We start from the raw sequence: 21,541 nt of genomic DNA on the forward strand, positions 1-21,541 counted from the left end.
ATATATTTCTTTTGGAACTGTATTTCTTCTGCTTCTTTCAGAACAAATTTTTAACAATATATTTTTAAAGAATTTACAGACAATTCAATTTAAATTGTTTTGAATTATTTACTTTTACAAGTATTGAGATTTATTAATCAATCAAAAAAAGTTACTTTTGATACTATTATCATGATTATTTTATACAGCAAAATGTAATAGTACTACTCAATTACTTATCTTAATTGTACTATCTCATCTTGAAGTACATTTATTAATCAACACCAATACTAATAATATTTCATACATAAATAAACACAACTACAAACCTTAAACTAAACATTTCATAGGCTGTAGTTCACCTAATTAATGTTGTTTCCTCAACAATCCTATTGTACTAAAACAAACTCTTTAAGATACTACATACTTCTACTGAGATTCAAAATCCAACAATTAAACATTAGAATATTTTATCGCTCAATAATGACACACAAACCTGATTGCTTCAGCTAGATGAATAGTTGAAATAGAATGAGTAAGGGAGACACCACGAAGTGGCCTCATTATATCATTTAAGCTGGTCAATCCAGCTGTAGTGTTCCCTGTCATAGATGCTAAAGCTGTTAATAGCATAGCTCTAGCAGTCTGATTTGCAACTGGTTTATCGAATATATCACCTAATTCGATTAAAAGTGGCTGCACTTTTAATTTTAATGTTGACTCGATAGCGCTTGTCTGAAAAATAAGAATTCAGATAATGTATTTTAATGTGTATAATTAAAACTAAATATGTGTATATATATATATATATATATGACTGTTATATATGATGACTGTTTTTAGTCTAAATTTCCAAATTTCTGTTGTCATTCACCAACAGCTGTATAATCATAAACAATTACAATATAAATATATAAAGTACAAGGAGTTTGAACATATCCTAACACTTCTGAATACTCTTCTACATCTTACATGATAACAGTGTTGTTTATATCTATCAGCTATTTTTAATATTTTACTTCATTTCTGTTTAGTTTATAAGGCGTACATAGATTAGGATAAAAAACTGAGAAGCATATTAATTTTTCTAAATTAAAAAAAATCATGAAAGATAGAATAAGTTAATAAGAAAAATAAGTTACATTAACTTTTTTCATACTTAGTTGAAAAAAAAAAAATATTTTTATCAGTAATAATTTTACAGTTGTATTATTTATTTCTGTAAACCCATTTTGCTTATGAATTTAATGGTTTACTTTACATAAAATAACAAAGGTGATTACAAGGACGCTTGATCCAGTAAACTCATTTCTTTTGACATACACAGATATGTAATTTAATCAAAGGACATAACTAATTATTTTTTAAATCAAGATATCCTCAATGAGATACCATAAATTCATTTCTCTGAATAACCATTAATTGATTATGAATAACTAGTCATTCTGAGAAAGATATATTGTGAATCCTTTGCTTTCCTTTTATATTGTAAATGTTACTTATATTATCACATTTCCACAAGCAAGCATAATAATGTAAAGTTTCAATTTGAAAAAATGAATACATTGAAAGTTATATCCGTAATTACTGGGCAAATTGTGACTGTCATGAATATGTATACATAAAAATACCTGATTATTAGAATAATGACAGAACACATTCAAATTGACTCCTCCTGTCTGAATATAATTTAAAATACATCAACCTAAAGACTGTTCCAAACAAGTATGTAGAATTAAAAAAAAAAACTATGTCAACTGCTGTATAACAGAAACTAATTTTTATTTTTATATTAAAATAATATGTAATTAAATAATAACATTAAAGTTTGATTTCATACACCTGGATTATACATTTTTTAATATTAAAGATAATGACAAAAAATTATTTATGATAAAAATGAAACAATACAAATTTATTAAATACCAGATTTTTAACATCGCCAATATGATCATCTATTGAATGAGCTGCTGCTAGTAGTTCTAATACACCATTGTGAACATCATCATTACCATACAGCCCAACACCAACCGCTCCACTTTAAAAATAAATAAAATAAATTAAAATAACAGAAATAAAACTGAACTTTTAATAGAATAAAAATAAAGAAACATATTTCACACAAAATGTGTTTAAAGAAAAAATAGTTTTACAACCATTAACCAAAAATTTAAATGAAATGGTCATTAAATTACAAAATTTCTCATAAAATATAACTGTGCTTACTGATCAAAAAAATAAATGACGATTATTGTTTTTTATTGATGGTAATCTACAAAAATTAAATTATTAAAAATGATTTTGAATATTAGAATCTTAATTTACATTTTTTTATGTACTGACAATCAACTCCCAGAAATATCTAAATGATGAAAGGAAATAAATCATAATTGAATATAAACTTCATGACTGAAGAGATTTTAACTTTTCAGATAAACTTTTATGATAGCGAAAATAGTAAATTTGCAAGATAAAAAAACAATGAAAATTAAAATGATTTTTGTAAAGAAACTGAACTTTCACTTTACTAAAAAATGTTTTTTATTTTATTTTAATTTTTTTATTATTTATTTACTTTTCTTATAAGTCGCACAACATGTTTGATATACATCTCTCATTTTGAATTTTAGCACAAAAAACAAACTGCATCATAAACAACTTTTAACAATTTAATCTTTTATCCTTAGATCTTTCTCTTTTGTTCAGTAAATAAGTTAAAAAACCATAGAGAAAAATTATACATCTATTTCCATCTACCTCTTTTCCACAGTCATTGGAGCTTGCCTCTCTTGATCTCCAATGTTAATCATATTAAAAAATATATACAACACAAAAACATAACAGACTCAAGTCAGCTATTATGTTTAACCTCATTAACACACATGTCAGGAGTGGGATTAATACAAAAATTTAAAAATATATTTGTATCTACAGCAATCATCTTTGTAAATGCAGTTCAACTTCTCTAACATAACTACAAGATGGAATTCAAAGCATGGTAGTACTAAGGATGAGTACTTGGCCATGAGTTATGATGGCAGACTAATTTCTTACACCTTAGAAGCATATATAACAAACTAATGAGCATATATTTAATTAATGTAGTATATTTAAGTAAACAATTAGTCATTCATTGAGTACGTGGTCAAAAAGGATTCTACTGTAACTACCATTAAATTACAAAGACACAGCTTACCAGATACACTAGTACTATAATTTAATTTTAACTCCCATAGAACAAAGCACCGTATTTAAATATCTACTTCAAAAAGCATTATTTATTTTCATCTAAATCTTTACCCACACATTTAGTTCACCACCATCAAATTGAAATAATTAAGATAGCACAAATTTAGTTATGGTGGAACTATATAACATTTACATCACTTTCATGGGAGTACATAAAAAGATTTCCCTACGTCTAAACAAAGCATATTGGTGAGATTCACCTTTATTAATGTTAGTGAATTTCGTGCGAAATTCAAAGTCATATTTCAGTCAGTTAGGAGGGAATTGAGTTATGTTACCTATGTTGTAGAATGCAATATGGAATTATGCAAAGCTATGATGGAGAAAGGGCGGATATGTAGACCTCCTTTACTGTAAGATTAAGGATTGCATTAATATTCACAGATGTTTTCAGTGCTATTTGTTTGGACCTATGGCTAAGGGTTCCACATACATGGAAATTTATTCTTTTTATAATAAAGGAGGTCATCACGCTAAGGAATGCAAAGTTAAGGACGGGGGATCTCCTTGTTGCGTTAATTGTGTTCGGGTGAGGATGCCTGACAATCACGACTTTTATCTTTTTATTTTTCTTAGTTTTTTAAAAATATATATTTTACTCAATTTTATATACAAATGCATTTTTACCTACCTCCAGTAATGAAAATATTTTAATGGTTTAAATTAATTAAAATGTAAGTTATTTAATTTAATAATTTACTTGTAAATATCAAATACTGTTCATCCATTAACTGAAAATGAATAGAAAAGAGTTCATTGTTGTTACTAATTATAATTAATGAGATGTAAAATTATTTATTTATAACCTGATCATATTTTATTATCAATTAAGCATATTCGAAAATTACATTTAAATTATTGAATAGCTTACTCAATTAAAACAAATACATAATTTCATATTCAGGATATCCACATAGGAGAGAAATATATATATATATATATATATATATATATATTGTTGCATTAGTGGCTCGATTAGGATATTAAAATATTGACAAATAAAAAGTCTATATAATTACAATTTATTACTTTAAGAACAAAAATAAAAAAGTACAAATAAATAATAAAATAAAAAATGAAATAGTAAATACACAAATATTAATCATAGTATAGTAATAATAACACAATAAAAAAAACACCTCAATAATAATTAGAATAATGACACTAATGGCAATAATAAACAATAATAATATTAAATGTCAATAATAATAAACATAAATTACATACAAAACAGAATTAAAAAACTATCAGGATTTATTCACAGGTAGATAAATAATGAAAACCAGAATTCAGTCACATTGACAAAAGACATAACATGACTGCTAGTCTTAACACTTTTAACTACTAGTTTTGTATTAACAACAATAGTACAATAGATAAGACAAGTTTACAAATCTTTCACTGCAAATACCTTTGTTGTTCACAAATAAAACTACCCTAGCAGTTTATGAATGAAATTTAATACATTATCTCTTTCACTTATAGTCTTATAACAGTTTATACTAGTCTAGTTTATAGTCTTATAACAGTTTTATAATAGTCTTATTATGGTTCAGTAACTCACTGAACCATTACTTGTGACGTCACCCTAATCATGCCGACTTAGTTCACTTTGAAATTTGTTCGTTCTCTGACCTCCTCTCAGACTCACATCATAATGGCTCGTGTAGACTCATTTCGCAGTACTCATTTTTAATTGATCTTTTCTGGCCTATCCTCTTTATGTGCTAGACTGGACCCAATTCGAAGCATGAGAATGATCGACCGAGCCTTTCGTTCCCATGCATTCCAAACCTTGGTCTGGTAACTCTTTTCACGAAATGACAAGTGTTTATTGTGTGTTAGTGGGCAGTATTACAAAAGATGACTGTTAAACAGACCTGTTACCTTTGCTAAAAGGGTTTCTTTTAGCCCCTTTCTGGATTCCTCCCATTATTATATTTTCTACTACTTTTTTCTTAATTGGCAGGAATCTGTTACTCTGGTCTGCTATACTGGTCTTGTTACAACAGATATGAAAAGTTTTTATCTTTATTAAAAATTCATTTATTTCATTTTAGAAATTCATTAAAATTCTGATAACTTGTCAGGGAATTTCAAATTAATGAAAAAAAAAAAAATTGTTATAAGCAATTAAAAATAATACATTTTCATTTACATTCTTTAAAAAATTAAGAATAAATAAATACTTCGAATTTACTTTGGAACAGACTTCTAGAAGTGAAATAAAAAGAACAGAAAGAGTATTAATATTTTCTTTTCGTTCAGTTTTTAATTTATTTTTTTTATTTTTCATTCTATTTTATTTAAAATCAAGATAGGTTAACACAAACAACCAATGTCTGTATAAAAGTCTGCTAAAAATAAATACAAATATGAGAAACCTGCAATTTGATAAAAGACAGGAAATGAATACTAATTATGAAAAGAGAATACTACTGAGAATGAGTTAACACTCTTCCTAGAATGCATGAATATGAATTAGTTCTTACCCTAAATTTTCTTGAGATTTTGCATAAAAACATTCTGTATATTAGAACGACATTAAACTATAATAATCAAAATGTCATCTATGTATGCAATGCAATTTTACTTTCTTGGCTATAATAACTACTGTTGCTACACAGCAGCTATAAAGCGAAAGGATATTGATAGATCTAAAATTACAACATCAGATTTTTTGTGAATATTGATATTTCATGAATCCCTAAACATGTAAAAAAACCCATAGAAAGTTCTGGAAATTGAATAAGTATGTACATAACATGTATCTGGTTAGATTGGTGGCGTTAAATTTTGGGAAAAATTAAAAAAGTGAAGGTGGTTAGTTTTCACAATTTTGAATTTTTATATAGTGGCCAAATAAAATAAAATTTTATTATCATGACAGTACTAATTAAATTATTTAAAATTCCAAAATTTTAAGTCAATTAGAATAAGGGATGGTAAGATATTCAACATTATTTCTAAGCAATCTTCACCTCATATATCAGAATTTTGTTCATTAAGTTTAGATTTGGCATAAATATTGTATGTATATATATACAATATACGATATATATATATATATATATATATATATACATATACAATACACAAAATGTATAAATACACACACAACCTATTTTTTCCTTTTTTTCAACCCTATTGAATAAGTGGGGATCATAATAGATATTTTTTTTCAATTTTTCCCTGGTAGGATTTTTTGTTACACAATCTCCCATTTCAGTTATCTGGAAAAATTTATAATGGAGCACTACAACTTCCTCCATGAAAAAAAAATCACTGAAATTGTTGCATTTGGTGAAAAAGATGTTTGAAATTACAAAAAAAAAAACTATTTAGGTGTGGTGGAGAAACTTCTTTTATTTCATTTATAAGTTGGTTAAGAAATATATATTAAAAAAATTACAACACAAACAACCATTTTTAGGAATCCTGTGGGTTCCATAGTAACACAGCTATTATCAATAGAGCAGTATGAGTTGACTACAAGAAGTCAATATATTTTTCAATGAAACATTTTTGCTTTTAAATCTGTATAAATCTGAGATTTTGAGTAATGGAATTTCCATTACTATTTTCCATTAAACTTTCTATTAAAATGAAGGTTTGTTTTCACTTCTATCATACCTTAGTTATTAGATAAAGCAAAAAGTTTTAATAATAAAACTTCAATTTATAAATAAATGATATAAAAAGTTAAACTTTAGAAGATTAAATAAATTTTATATTTGTGTTTATTTATTTCATTAAATAAGTGTTTTGTTTTCAGAAAGGTTTCTTTAAATATACAAGAAAGAAGGTGAAGTATTTACTCTTTAGGAAACTAAAGATATACTCTTCAATTCAAGCTGGAGCATAAATGGTCCTCAACTCCCAAAATAAGTTCAAAGCCCTCACGCTTTCACCCCATTTCCACTTAGGAAAGAGAGTTTCAAGTGAAAATGTTCACTGTATACTCATTTAGTACTTAATAGCCCTACAATCAGAGAGAGCTAGCAATGCTTTTAGTTCCACTATTTCTGCTATAGATGACTCTTAGCATTTAAAGCTACACATTACCTTTTTCAGAGACTTTTAGTAATTCATTGAAAAGTCTTTTTCATTATACTGTACAATATGTCTACTAAAAAAAACATACAATTTCTGAACAGAATACAAAAAAATATATATTCATACTCACCAACAAAGAATAGTAAAAAATGATAGTGTCCATTTTAATATCACTATACTATGTCTAGGGCGTGGTTTTCTGTCACAGCATCTCGTCAGGAGGTAGATGAGAAGCAAAAATAAAGTTAGAATCAACCACGCAGCTGGGAGCGATCCTAAAATACCTAGAGACTGAATAAAATAAAAAAACAAAATAATTAAAAACTTATGAAAAAGACTGGTTATTAAATTGCAATGATTGATATGTATTATATATAAAACATGCATCACTTGAAAGGTTAATGAAATTTATCCATTGCTACCATCTTCATATATTACACAGAGGATTAGAAAGATTACTAGGTAGGATTAGAAAGATGTCCTTAGTTATACTTTATGGCGTTGGGAAGTAGTTTTAGTAAATAATGATATGCAATATGGTGGAGTAAATAATGTTAACAAAAGGAGAAAACTGGCAAAGAGGAATAACACAGAAAATACATCTAATCTTTTTACTAATTATCATTTAGAAAATATAATAGAAATTACTCATGGCTGGAAGTTTTCCAACATAAAACTTCATGATTTCAACCCAGTTTTCAGTATACAAAAAATAAAAATAATAATGCAAAATAAATATCATTATAATTTCAAACAGATACACCAAAATCCATCTAATTATTTATTGTTCTTTGTATTACAACTATTCCAAAATTAACTTCCAGTTACATGATATCAAAATATAACTGAAGTAAAAAAGTTATTGAAATTACTTACACATATACATTACTTCTTTTCGTGTTCAGGCAGTCATCATATCGTAAAACTTGCTTTTACAGACCCTTATTGAAGAAATTCATTGTGAGGGTATTCATGCTGAGCTTCTTCCACCATGAACTCTCTTGACTTCTCTATCACTGGTTTCAAAGTGCCGCATAACCGACCAGAATTTCAACTCGATGAAGAGATATTAGTCATTTAGTGTCAAATCTAGGCTATAGAATATTGTTTAAAAATACCCTATCTACACTGAGCAGGCAGTATAATTCTTTTTCACAATATAGCTATATATAAAATTCAAATCTTTGAGTTGATTTCCAAAACTTCTTCAATGATTTACAATAAAATTTGACATTATCGTGATCCAGGTTTCATAAATTCTGACAGCAAGATTTCTTTGTAATCCAAAAATATTATAGGCATTACTTTTCACTGCAATAATGTCCACTTGAATTTTGGCTAAATGAGCAAGATTGCATCCACTGCTTAAACCCACTTAATTCCAATGGTTTCTACATTTATAAATTTGATCCATGGGTCATTATTGCTATAATCCTATTGAGAAATATCCCCTTTCTGCTGTACCATACATGGAATATTGAGGCTTTGGCCAATCTTGGAGCTTCATGTATGTGTCAGACATTTTGGTACCAAATTAGTACAGAAATATAGGAACCCAGCCCAGTTTGTCATGATATAAGCCATTTTAGAAATTAATAAATAACCAGTCATTTTAAAAATTTGTAAATTGCTGATTGATATTAATAATGAATAATTATGCAATTTTTTAATCTTTTTAAACTTGCTCAACCATCATATTTTTCCTCTGGTTGTTTACAGTTAGGGGAAAAAACTGAAATCCAGTTATTCCTAGTACTAATATCTTACAGCACTCTCACTCATAATATTATTATTACCATAAATATGACACAATTATCAATGATTCTTAGTGTCATATTGTCTTTCTACTGCAAAAAAAATCACCACACCACACATTAAAGTTGGTAGGGACGACAATGAAGATTCAATGTTTCATTATAGTTGCTCTATCAGAATGAAACAAAGGATCTCATGGGTTATACAACCCCATCACTATAAACATCCAAATATTTGTCCATGATTGGTTATGAGATAACTAAATAAATATACATATATATATATATATTTATTATAAGACCCACCAAACTCAGCTTATGCTCACTTCACTCCCTAACCTTGACCACCAAGCACAGTAAGCGTAGGTTAAGTTTGGTTAGATTATATTTATACTGAAATTTATTTATTATATATATATATATATATTTTTTTAAATTTATTTATTTAGTTATCTCACCACCAAACATGGGCAGATATTTATAGTGGTGGTCGTATAACCCATGAGACCTGAAACAGACTGCCACAGAGGGCTTATTAAGATAAAAGAACCTTTGAGCTATTGTACATATGCCCATGTAACAATCTTGGAACAACCCATATAAAATATTACTGATGTATATGCTAAGTTTCACTGCTTTAGGATTGCTAATTCAGCAATAATCATGGTTAAAATGAAAAAGAAAAATCAATCCATTATTTAAAATAAATCATGTGTACAAAATTTTATTGGGCAATATTTGCAAATAATGTTCTTCTAAAAGATAACGGGAATTTTAGTTTGATTAAAAAAAAGAAGAAGTACATTACTTCGTAATAGGGATGGTTATTTTTCCCTTCATTATATTTCTTCTTTTGTTAAACAAACTCAGAAAAAATAAAAGATATCTGCTAGAATATATTAAATATAAATTGCTAAATTATAATAAAAAATAAATTTTTTAAATAATCAGCAATCCTGCTAAATTTTTCTGGCTCGAGTTTTTCTGCTAATAAATCTATCTCGAGTTAACAGATTGTAACTCCTAAACTCTATCTCCCTCCCCACCCTTTTGAGATTCTGACTTTAACCTTCTTCTTTCTTTTCTGTTTAGTTTCTGGAACCACCGTAAGGTATTACTTCAGAGGATGATATGTATGAATGTAAATGAAGTGTAGTCATACAGTAGTCTCAGGTCGACCATTCCTGAGATGTAAGGTTAATTGAAACCCAACCACCAAAGAACTTTAAATAGTATCAATATTGTTGAATATAAAGGTGTCACGCCAAATTTGAAGATTTTTGGTCTAGCCAATCTTGAGTTATTAACACAAATAGATAACACCAATCCTCACCATGGATGATTTTATCACAATCATCATATTCCTTTGTTTAGCAGATAAACTGTACACCACCTATAACTTCCAGAAACTTGGTGGTAAGTTGTACAAGAAATACTTGGAAATATTTGAAGAATTACATGAATTTTAAGTAATATAAAAATGTACGAAAATTATCAAGAATTGAACCTAACCCTCCCCCATATTGTTATATATATCTGAATTATTTATTTGACTGAAATATCACTAATGTGCATATAAAATTACAATGAAATTAATAAATTTAAAAAAGCTTTCTATTTTAGCTTAAGTTTTTGTAAAAATTCTGATAATTTATGTGATTAGAAACCAAAGAAAATTATAAATATCACCAGAGGAAATTATTTTTGTGGGCTACAAAAACCATTTATTTACTGATTCTGTTCAGTGAATATGGAGATTTGATTGGATACAATAAACAAAAGAAAAGAAATTAAAACTTAAAAAAACATTTAGAATAATTAGTTAAGGGTTAAATTACTAAAAGTAATTTTAGCATTAATTCTACAAGACAATAAATCAATACGAATACATTTGAAAGTGTTTTAGTTCATAATATGTAGTCTGAGCAACAATAATAAATAGTGTTTATTACTTAACTAATGCTAAACGATTTTAACATATTGACAAAACATTATAAATCATTTTCATACAATAAGCAAAATATCTTATTAAAAATTCTGTTACATGACAGTTCATACACTGAGCATTTAATTATAATTAAGGTAACCTACTTTTAAAATGTATAATTTTAAAACATACACATTGCAAATAAATATATATATATACATACATATACAAACAACTAAAAAAATTAAACTATTATTTAATAAATATTTAATTAAAAAAATAAAAATATTAAAACAATTTAATGTTTTTATGATGATTTTGCTCAAATCAAATTTTTACACACACAGTTCTCAATTTTGTCCGTACCCCATAGGGTATCTCTCCACATTTTCTACAGGCCAATGCCTGTAGAAAATGTTGATTAGTTTATGCTTCTGCAAAAGTAGTATCACATTTGATGATGAAGGAGTATAACTTATAATTTTTTAATCATATTCAGTACTATGAATAAAAAACTGAATTAAAAAATAAGCTTTAATGATAATTATATAAATTCAAATATTTAGAAAAATTACAAATTTTTAAATTAAAAAAACTTTGTTAAAACAATTTTCAGAAGGTTTTCTGAAAATTATTAAAACAGCAAGGTATTTTGTATAAAGTGAAAGAATGAATTATATTAACATATACATAGCACAAATCATAAGTGTTGAAGACTGGAAGAAACATGTATATAGCACACAAGAAATTGCAAAAAAACATATATGGATAAAACAAAATCAATGTCATAGTAAAGGGTTATTTGGATAATAAAGATAATAATGAATAATGAATGGGGTTGCCGATGACACTTGACCGAGTAAGAGGAAAATGAAGGAAAAGGTTGGAAGAGGGTGTATAGGAATGTAGTGGTTTTCTCTCATCCCTTTAAATCATTACCCCGACTCCAGACCTCAACCGTACTTTATATTCTCTCATTCCAATTTCTTGAACCGAGACAAACATCCACTTCACTTAGAGGGCCGAGCAAGTGTTCATAAAAAAAACCCACAGAGTATGAACAAGGAAAGTGAGGTTCTAAGTGAAAGAAAAAACTACATAATGCTTTATGAAATAATAAACTGCCTTCAAGATGAATCAAAGAAGAGGTCTGCATGAAATGAAATGACTGATTCTCATCATCTCAATATAATGTGTCAAAAGTAAGGCTAGATGAACAGGTATTTATTTTCTTTAAGCTTCTTCAGTTAATAGCTACCACTTAAAAGATTTTCTTTCAATTAATGATCTTCATTAACCAAAACTAAATATATATATATATATATATATATATATATATATGTGTGTGTACATGCTCACAAAACACACATACACACAGAAAAATGTTATTTTCTTGCATTGAAAACAGGGATAGAAAGATAAATCATAAAATAAAGTCAAAGGATGACTTTTTCATCTTTACGTTCAATTTAAAACAAGAATCGAGTATTCTGTCAACTTATGCATTTTCCTCTTACCCCTCCATTCTGTTTATATTAATAAACATTTTGTTAATTAAATAATTCTGGTATCTGTGGTGTATAATAAAAATAATATTAATACTAAGAATATAACACTCCTGTGTCAAGCACATGAATTATATGTATATATTTATATTTTACTGAAATTAATCTTTTTAAAATATATGTTATTGCTCTGTACTGTTAAAATTTTAAATTCTATTAAGTATATATATATATACATACATAGCAACAACATAAACCGAACAGTTCTACCACCTGTATTGATTCATACACAATTCCATATTTAAAAGAGAAATCACTAATTGACAACTAAATTTAAAAAATCAAATTATTCAGACAACACCTGTATTTTATTATAATAGTCTTTTACAACCAATCTAGTTTAACACCTAATTTAAAGCAATAATTCAATAAATTACATAGAGAGTGGTGGGGAGTGATATAATGGTTTATATAATTCTTTTTCTACTTTCTCGATCATACGGAAAGTAATATTTTACCTTATCCGAGAAAGTATGCAAATCAGATCAAATTTTGCATGATGGGGTATTCACAAATCTTGACATTTCATGATCTCCTCCAACCAAATTTTAGCACTGAAAAATTCTGGTATGATATATGTATGGATGTTAACCTGTTTTCTTTTGCTTGATATCTCAAGACTAGATGGACTAATTTGGCAAAAATCTGGCACAATGATTTTTTGTACACGGAAGGTTGATGTCATCCAATTTTAGTTATAATGATCATGGTGATGAGGGTGGGTCACCATCCTATATCTCAAAATTTTCTTCAATGAGTGGAATCATTTTTTTACATAATTCAATATTTCTTAGGAGGCTTATATACTTTTGTTTTTTGTTGTGTCTTGATGGATTCTAAATCAAAAAGGATGAGAACAAAAAACGTTTTTGAATGTATTTTCTCACTTCTTATATGTAATGTAAAAATCTTCTAATTTAATAGCTAAAACGGGAAACATATTTAAAAAAAATTACATGTTTTATTTTGAAGCCAATTGGTTAAGTGGTATAAGGCAATCTATAGTAGGGCTAATTAAATACCTCAAACAGCTTGTCATAAAATTAAAAAAAAAAAATTTCTGATAAATTAATCATTAATTCACCACAGAAGCTTATTCACTAAATGTTATTAATAATTTTCCTCCTAAAATGTGCTGCTGATGACAAAGCCCTCATGGAAGACAGAGTTAGTTACATAAGTTGGAAAAAAAAGATTAAAAATCATAATATTTTGCAAAACTATACTACATTTCATACAAAACTGAATCAAGTTCGACTATTACATAAATTTATCTTTATCTATCCCAGGCATAAGGAAAGAATGGCTGTATTCATCTAACATAACTTGCAGGATTAATATATCATAATATTGACTGATATCTTAGCCATTTAACTTAAAATATAAAAAAGGAGGTACATCACGTTGCATGTTCATGAAAAACAATTAAAAAAAACAACAGAAATTTAAGAAAGTATTATTTACTCTTCAGTGAATTTTTAAATTGGTTTTACATTATACAAAAAATTAACATGCAATGTTCCAATAAATAATGATAATAAAACAAATCCAGAAAAAATTAAAGAATTCTGGAACAAACTGGAAGAAGAAATCCCCGAAATCCCATTAAAACACGTTAAAATTCTGCTACATTTCAATGCTCAACTTGGTTCTAAAATAAACTTTTCTAACATTATTGGTAAACATCCAGCTCACAAGAGAACAAACAAGATTGATGAAAGAAAGACTAGTCAAATTCTGTGAACGCCTAAACTTAGAAATCATATCAACACACTTTAAAGCCAAGCCGAGCAGAAACAACAATTTAGGTTTCCCCAAATCCAATGCTTGGTGAATTTCAGCTTGATCATGAATCCATCTCTCAAAACTGCCACAAAGAGATTCAAAATGTCAAGGTAAGAAAAGTAATAAATATAACCTCAGATTATCTCTCCTAAATCAAGATAAATTTCATCCCTTGTAAAAAGAAAAAATAACATAATGTCAAAATCTTCAAAATTAATAGAGAAGCTCTTTTAAATGAAAAGAAGATAGAATTTTAAAAAATCAAAATGAACTAAACGCACCTAAAAATTGGAACAATAGCACTCAAAATTTAATTAAACCTGTTCAAGAAATTGCGTCATTTAACTTACACAAAATAACACATCTAGTAGAACAAAGAATGTGAAAATGCAATTAAAGAACGACTTCTAGCCTGGAAAAATGGAACACAAACAAAACTCAAGAAACTCTAGAAAAAGTCCAAAATTAAGAAAAATAACACACTAAACACTAAGGAAAATCAGGTGAAAACACATGAAAACAAATAACGGAAATGGAAGAAAACTTTAAGAAAATCGATAAAGTCTATTTTACATGGCATTTAAGAATAAAATCAGTATATTTAAGATATTTAAATAATATTTAGCTCCAAGTTTTAACTTTAAAAATAAAATGGCATATTAGCCTTGAACAACAAGGAAAATTGTGAGATTCTGGTTGAATATTTTTAAAAGTTATTAAACTGTGAAAATCCCAAAGGAAAACTTAACCTAAATTTCACAACACAGAATCCTGTCTCTAATCCACCAGGCAAGGAAGAAATTAAAAATGTGATTAGCTCACTAAAAAACAACAAAGCATAAGGTGAGAATGGCATAATCAGAAAGTTATGGTAGCTTGTAGATGAGAAATTCATAACAGAAACAACCAAACTCTTCCACAAAATTTGGGCAGAAGAAAAAATTAATTCATTAATTCATCCATTGCATAAAAAAAGGCTCAAAAATTGATGTTAACTATAGAGAAATGCCCGCTATTACCTGTCATTTATAAAACATTTTCCAAACTATTTCTTAATAGACTTCAACCATAGCTAGACTCAAAGCTTGGTGAATATCAAGGTGGATGCAGAAGAAATAGATCTTGTATAAAAAAAATCCTCAGCCTAAAAACGATATTAAAATATTACAACACAAGGCCAAAAGACATCTTTATTTCCTACATTAGTTTTCAAAAAGCTTACGATTCAGTAGAAAGAGAAACCATAGTTAACATATTAAAAGAAAAACTTGACCAAACAACTATAAATTTACTTAAACTCACTTGAATCAACACTAAAGTTAAGTTTCTAGATGAAGTCAGTGAACCAATCCAAATAAAAAAAAGGCCTAAGATAAGGAGATAGTCTTTCACCAATGCTTTTCAACTTGGTTTTAGATAAATGCTTTTTGACTTGGTTTTAAATAGTCATGAAAACCTCCTGGAAAAATAATGACTCAAGTACAAAAATAGGAACAAAGAACCAGAACATCAAGATTAAATGTCTAGCTTTTGCTGTAGACTTAGAATTCTTTGCAGAATCAAAACAAGAAGCAATCAACAAACATAACCAATTGAAATATTTTAAAATTAAGATCACAGACCATTTTAAAAATCTTGGAAAAATAATTAGTTGAAACAGAACAGATAAACTAGTGACTAAGACAAAAAAACATAAATTAGAATTAAACTTTTACATAAAAATATTTACAATAAAAAGGACCTTTCTATAAATGCACAATTAGGCATAGCATAGTTATAAGGCTGGTTATCTTGTACAGCATAGAAACTACAAATGTAAATGGAATAGAAAATCTACTCGAGATAGGAAGAATCATCTTAAGGATTTATGGTCCAAGAAGAACACAAAGCCACAGAAAAATTCTATGGATAAATGGCTGAATGAACCAATCAGGAGTAAACAGATTTTTAATAAACTCTGGAACTACAAATGTTAAGGTGCCTATTTTAAACAAATGAAAGAAGCACTCAAGAAGTTCAACATTACTGAAAAAGACTTGCTAGATGGAAAAGGAATACAGAAAGAAAATTTTTGAATTTTTGAAAAGGTTACTACAGGTGAAAAGAAAAACTCAACAGAGGAGAATGAACTGAAGAAAGAGTTAAATAGTCTGAAAGAATTAAGAACTTCTGGAAGAAAAAGAAACTATATGAAATAATATTTGCATGGTCCTTGAAGGCTACCTTACAAGAAAAAAAAGTTTTTTTAATATTTTTTAATCTTACTTTCATTTAAACATAGGGGAAAACCATCAACAAAAAAAAAATGTTTGTCCACATTAAATATAAACACATAGGAGAAGAATCCTGCTTCTAAAAGTAATACAGAAAAATGATATAGAGTCTGCTACAAAGTGTGAGGTCTATCAGAGCAGCTCTACTTAAGCATGATACTCAATAGAAATACATTTTTTTATATTAGGCTTTTTTAACAGATTTTCTTATGGAAATATTTAGAATATAACAAAAACATCATGCATAATTGATAAAAACATAAATATCTTCAAACTGTTTATGCTGACAATATAATTTTTAATAACAATCTTCCACTTACTTTATCTGGGAAAATTTGCAATAAAATTACCAAATTAATCGCCTTTGCAAAACAAAGCAGAATCACCAAGATCAGTCCTTATAATAAAAAGTAAGGATTGAAAATACAAAAAGGAAACCTATCACAGACCAAATCAAACTGCCCTCATGGACCAAACTTTCTCCTTTTTAAACTGATCATAAAGTTTATATATATATATATATATATATATATATATATAATCTGAGGAAACAATTTACTTAAAAAGGAGTAATAAAAAAAATATCAAAAATGCGGACCCCTACAGTGAAAAGATATTATAACTTAGTTTTCTTCAGGAAGATCTTGGAATTATAACAGCCTGGTATTTTTCAGGACACAAGATTCATCTTACAGAGCTCAAATTGTGTTATCTCAAAGTTGCTAAAGTTATGAAAAATCAATAAAATATGAAACAACTTTAATACAAATCTGTATGAAATTTTGAATAAGTACTAAAACCCTATTTTGGTAAAATGATTTATGGGGTTTACTAGCAGATGATGCATTGAAGGCAAAGACTTTAATGGGAAAATATGAGAGAATTTAAAAATTTCAGAAACTTTTGAAGGAGGGTTTTAGAACCTATAAAAGGATTTTCTTTATTGTTAAATGAATTTTTAACAATAAAGCAATCTTCCATTTAAAAAAAATGTGGAAAAGGTCAAAAAATTCCTCTTTAAAGAATTGTTGTTTTTTTAAGATTTAATTACGGGAGATACGATCTAAAAAAAATTCATAACAGAAACATTAAAGCAAATAGAACGTTAAAATATATTAAAAAAGTTATTAAAATGTTACCTCAAGGTATATTTCAGAGTCTGGATCAAACGTTGAGTTGACAAGATGAAGGCTGATGTTAAGGTGAGGGAGGGCATGAAAAAACCGAGCCAATGGAGGTGGCCGGTAATGCATACCCTCCTCAGACATCCTCAACTCTGTCGCACCTATCTTGACTCGTTATTATGTACACTTCCTATTATAATTAAAACCATTTCACCTGCAACAGAAAGAAGAAAAATACATGTTTAAAGTAACAATAATTATTATAATAAAATTACTTTTTTTTATCTCTGTTCACTTTTAATGTATTTTTGTTTCTTTTTTCTACTGAACTGCAGTAAAAAAAAAAATAAAATACATGTACAAATAAGTTAATTTGTAAATGTATAAACATTACATGTGTGTGTTGTTTATGAACACAAGCATAAACAAATAAATCTTAAAAGAAAACTATACTAGTTTTCATTTAATTAAAAAGTATTATCATACGACGATACAACAAAAGTTACATCATCCAATACATAGATATTACAGCAAGCTATGATGATGACACCTATATAAAAATAATTAAAGCGCTTTCTTTTTTTTAATATACTGCTTATCTACCTTCCATATCTTTGTGATGCATATAAAATAACTTATCATATCCTAACTTTAGGTGCTTTTATACACATTTCTCAAGCATACCTGAAATAATTAAAACTAAATTTTAATAATGAATTTATACTAACCCTGGTTGAAATGGCTATCTCTAAATAGAAATCTTTTTATTAACATTTGTTATAGATGTGTTATATTAAAGAAAAAAAAAAAAAACTAAAATATACCGTATAGATTGTAACAGGACTGATTTTTTCCAATTACGAAGAAAAAAGTGAAAATAATAATGAAAAGAAGAATGCAGAAGGAACTAAAAGGGATTCTTTTCTCAGTGTATCAGGTCTGTTAAACAATCAGTTCTTTGTATTACAGTAGCATCTCCAAAAGCTGTTGTTTGACCAGAAGGGTTACCAGACCATCATAAGAACTTATAGAAAAATATAAAGGTGTTGGTAATGAAAATTATTATGCTCTAAAAATTAAAGAGACGAGTTGGGTAGCGGTTCTGCTGGCCAGGGGATATTAATATTGCCAGTGATCAGTGGAGAGAGTCAGTAGTTTTGCAAGGCCATGTTCAGCACAATTGTGATAATCAGTTGTGTGGTTAATCACGAGTGAAGAGTACCTCACCTGTATTCCATTGTGGACAGTAGTGATTACAAGAAGTTGTGTTCGATGAGTTACTGATAAACAGTAGTGTAAGTGACAGTATTCTATTCATTCATAAAGTATAGGGTAATTCTTTTATAAATAGTAAAAGTAATACTGGCAAAAATTGAATTGAATGAAACTTACAATTTTCTAGTGTTATCTTGTTGTTAATGCAATTGATTCTAGTGATCATTATAACATTTTTAATAACTTGGACTGTATTCTGTTTTTTATAATTTAACTGTCATTAAATAAATCTTGTATTTTTGAAGCGAAGCTTCTTAACGCAGGCTTCCGGATGGGTAATCAACTGAGGAAAAATAAGTCATGTAAAAGCGTCACGCGCTAGCTGATAATACAGTTAATTCAAGAATCATGTTCAAAGAATGATACTGTTACTCTTTTGTGAACGGTTTTTGATCAGACTTTATTTAAATATTTCAACCACACATTGTTTTTAACCGTTGGCAGATTGGATTTTATTGTTAGTTCATATTTCTTGTTAATAAAAAATTCTATCATTTCTGTATATTGCACGTACATTACATTATTTTGCACCTTAATAATTTATATAATATTGCGTAAGAAGTTTCGCTTCCATAGTGAATTCATGTACCGACGCACTCATTTAAATATTTTATTTGAATTGCTGTTCTGTATGTTATATATATATGTATTGTCATTATTATTAAAATTATTATTTTCATTATTTATTTTGTTTATATGTTTGTAGAGTAATAAATTGTATTTATAGCTATATTTATTTATAGTATTTATTATATATATTTATAGTAATAAATTCTTAGCTTGTTAGTAGCTCAATATCCTGGTTGAACTGCAAACATGTAACAATATTTTTATATAAAATTTCTTATATGGAATCTCCAAAAAAAACATTTATTTGTTTTAGTTATATAAAATGTATTTCAAGGAATCAATATTATATTAAATTAATTTAAAACTTTTCTATCAAACTGATCATTAATAAAATCTTTCTCAACTTCTTACCCCTTATCCACCAATGATTCTTTGAAAATCAATTCTGTTCATATAGAATCACATTATCTTAATTCCCATCTGCTCCTCAATATCAACTGATTTTTTTCTGTATTATAATGTTCATCTTCCACAAGTTTTTATAAATTCAGCATAACAATATCAACAATAAAAGTTATTTATATATTAGTTTGTCTGAAGATCATAAGTTGTGTATTTGTTAGGCAAACAGTTTTCAATAAAACTTTGGGCTAATATTTCCTAGAGCTTCAAGATTATTTTTTTAATTCTCAAGCTTTATTGACATTTAGTTTAAAAACTCATCTACAGAAGGGTTTTTACAAAAGAAAAATATTTTGAAATTAACTCTGGCAAGGTAAATTCACAAAAAAAACTGTTCATATAGGAAACATTTTTTAAGTTACAAAAGTTATTTTCCAAACAGGGAAAACAGGTTAAAACGCACACGTGCGCACACACACACACATTCACAATGAAGTATATCTAACAAATATATTCCTCTGGATGAGTACACAATAATAAAATTTACTTGCCCAAAAACTTACAATAGTCTTAAATCATCTACATATATTACAAAAAATAAATAAATGCAAGTACATACAAAGAAAGATAGGAATGAGAAGCTGAAGAAAGATACAGAATGATAGGGATGAATAAGTATACACATATGCATGCATACACATATATAAGTGAGAAGAAAACAGACAGGGCTTATTTCTCTCTGGGCCTCGTGCCAGATATATAATACTATTTTAAAAACTAACACTCCAAAATACAAAGAAGATAATTTACCTACATGTAGTACACCACAAAAACAGCTGGCAGTAGTTAATAATTTTATATAAAGGAACCAATTATAACTACAGAAAGTGCTACCAACTTTACATGATAGTACTAATCATTTAAAAATAATAAACAGTACATGCAACTAAATAAATCCATTAATTAAAAAAATAAAAATATAAAAAAAAATATTTTGGGTTATATAAGAGATGTAATTTGTTGACTAATTAATACAAGTATTAATTAATCTGTTTTCAAATATATAAAATTGGAAGGATTTCTGAATAGAATTTATTATTTTAAGTATTGAATTAATAATTAAATTAGGCAGAGAATTTTTTTTCATTAGTCACTTGACTAAATTGACACTGCACTCGTTTCTATACTGAACTACTAATTTAATCTTAACAAACCCTTATCATGAATTATATAAATAGTAGATTAAGATCTTTGTTTTTTACACATCTTATTGTAATTTACTAAATATTAGTCTCTGACTACGTCAAATCTGTTTCTGAAATGAAATGAATTAACAGTGGATAAATAATATGCAACAGTTGTATAATTGGTATTCAAACAAACAAACCAATTTTCAACATTCTGACAACACCACATTTCAAAAGAATCTATCCTTTTATTAACTTTTTTTTTTACTGCCATAATAGCCATGAAACTAGGATATTTTTCAGGAATAATTTACATAAGGCTAGAAGTGTGTTAAATTGTCAGTTTAAAAGATAGACAGAAAGAATCAAATAGCAAAATGTTGTGCAACTGCTTT

At 27.4% G+C, this 21,541-nt stretch overlaps 1 protein-coding gene across 9 annotated transcripts in view; it reads right to left on the reverse strand.

Annotated features, from left to right (window-relative positions):
• tty (tweety) overlaps window positions 1–21,541 on the reverse strand; it is a 356,795-nt gene that overhangs the window by 59,687 nt on the left and 275,567 nt on the right. For all 9 annotated transcript variants that reach the window (XM_075375807.1, XM_075375808.1, XM_075375806.1 and 6 more), the window contains 4 exons: window positions 17,728–17,926; window positions 7,415–7,575; window positions 1,906–2,017; window positions 476–714 (listed from right to left, as the gene is read on the reverse strand). In XM_075375807.1, coding sequence (XP_075231922.1) covers window positions 476–714; window positions 1,906–2,017; window positions 7,415–7,575; window positions 17,728–17,856 — 641 coding nt within the window. In that variant the 5' untranslated portion in view covers window positions 17,857–17,926. The remainder of the gene's footprint in view (window positions 1–475; window positions 715–1,905; window positions 2,018–7,414; window positions 7,576–17,727; window positions 17,927–21,541) is intronic.

This window comes from Lycorma delicatula, chromosome 9, assembly GCF_047948215.1.
Source record: "Lycorma delicatula isolate Av1 chromosome 9, ASM4794821v1, whole genome shotgun sequence".
NCBI lineage: Eukaryota > Metazoa > Arthropoda > Insecta > Hemiptera > Fulgoridae > Lycorma > Lycorma delicatula.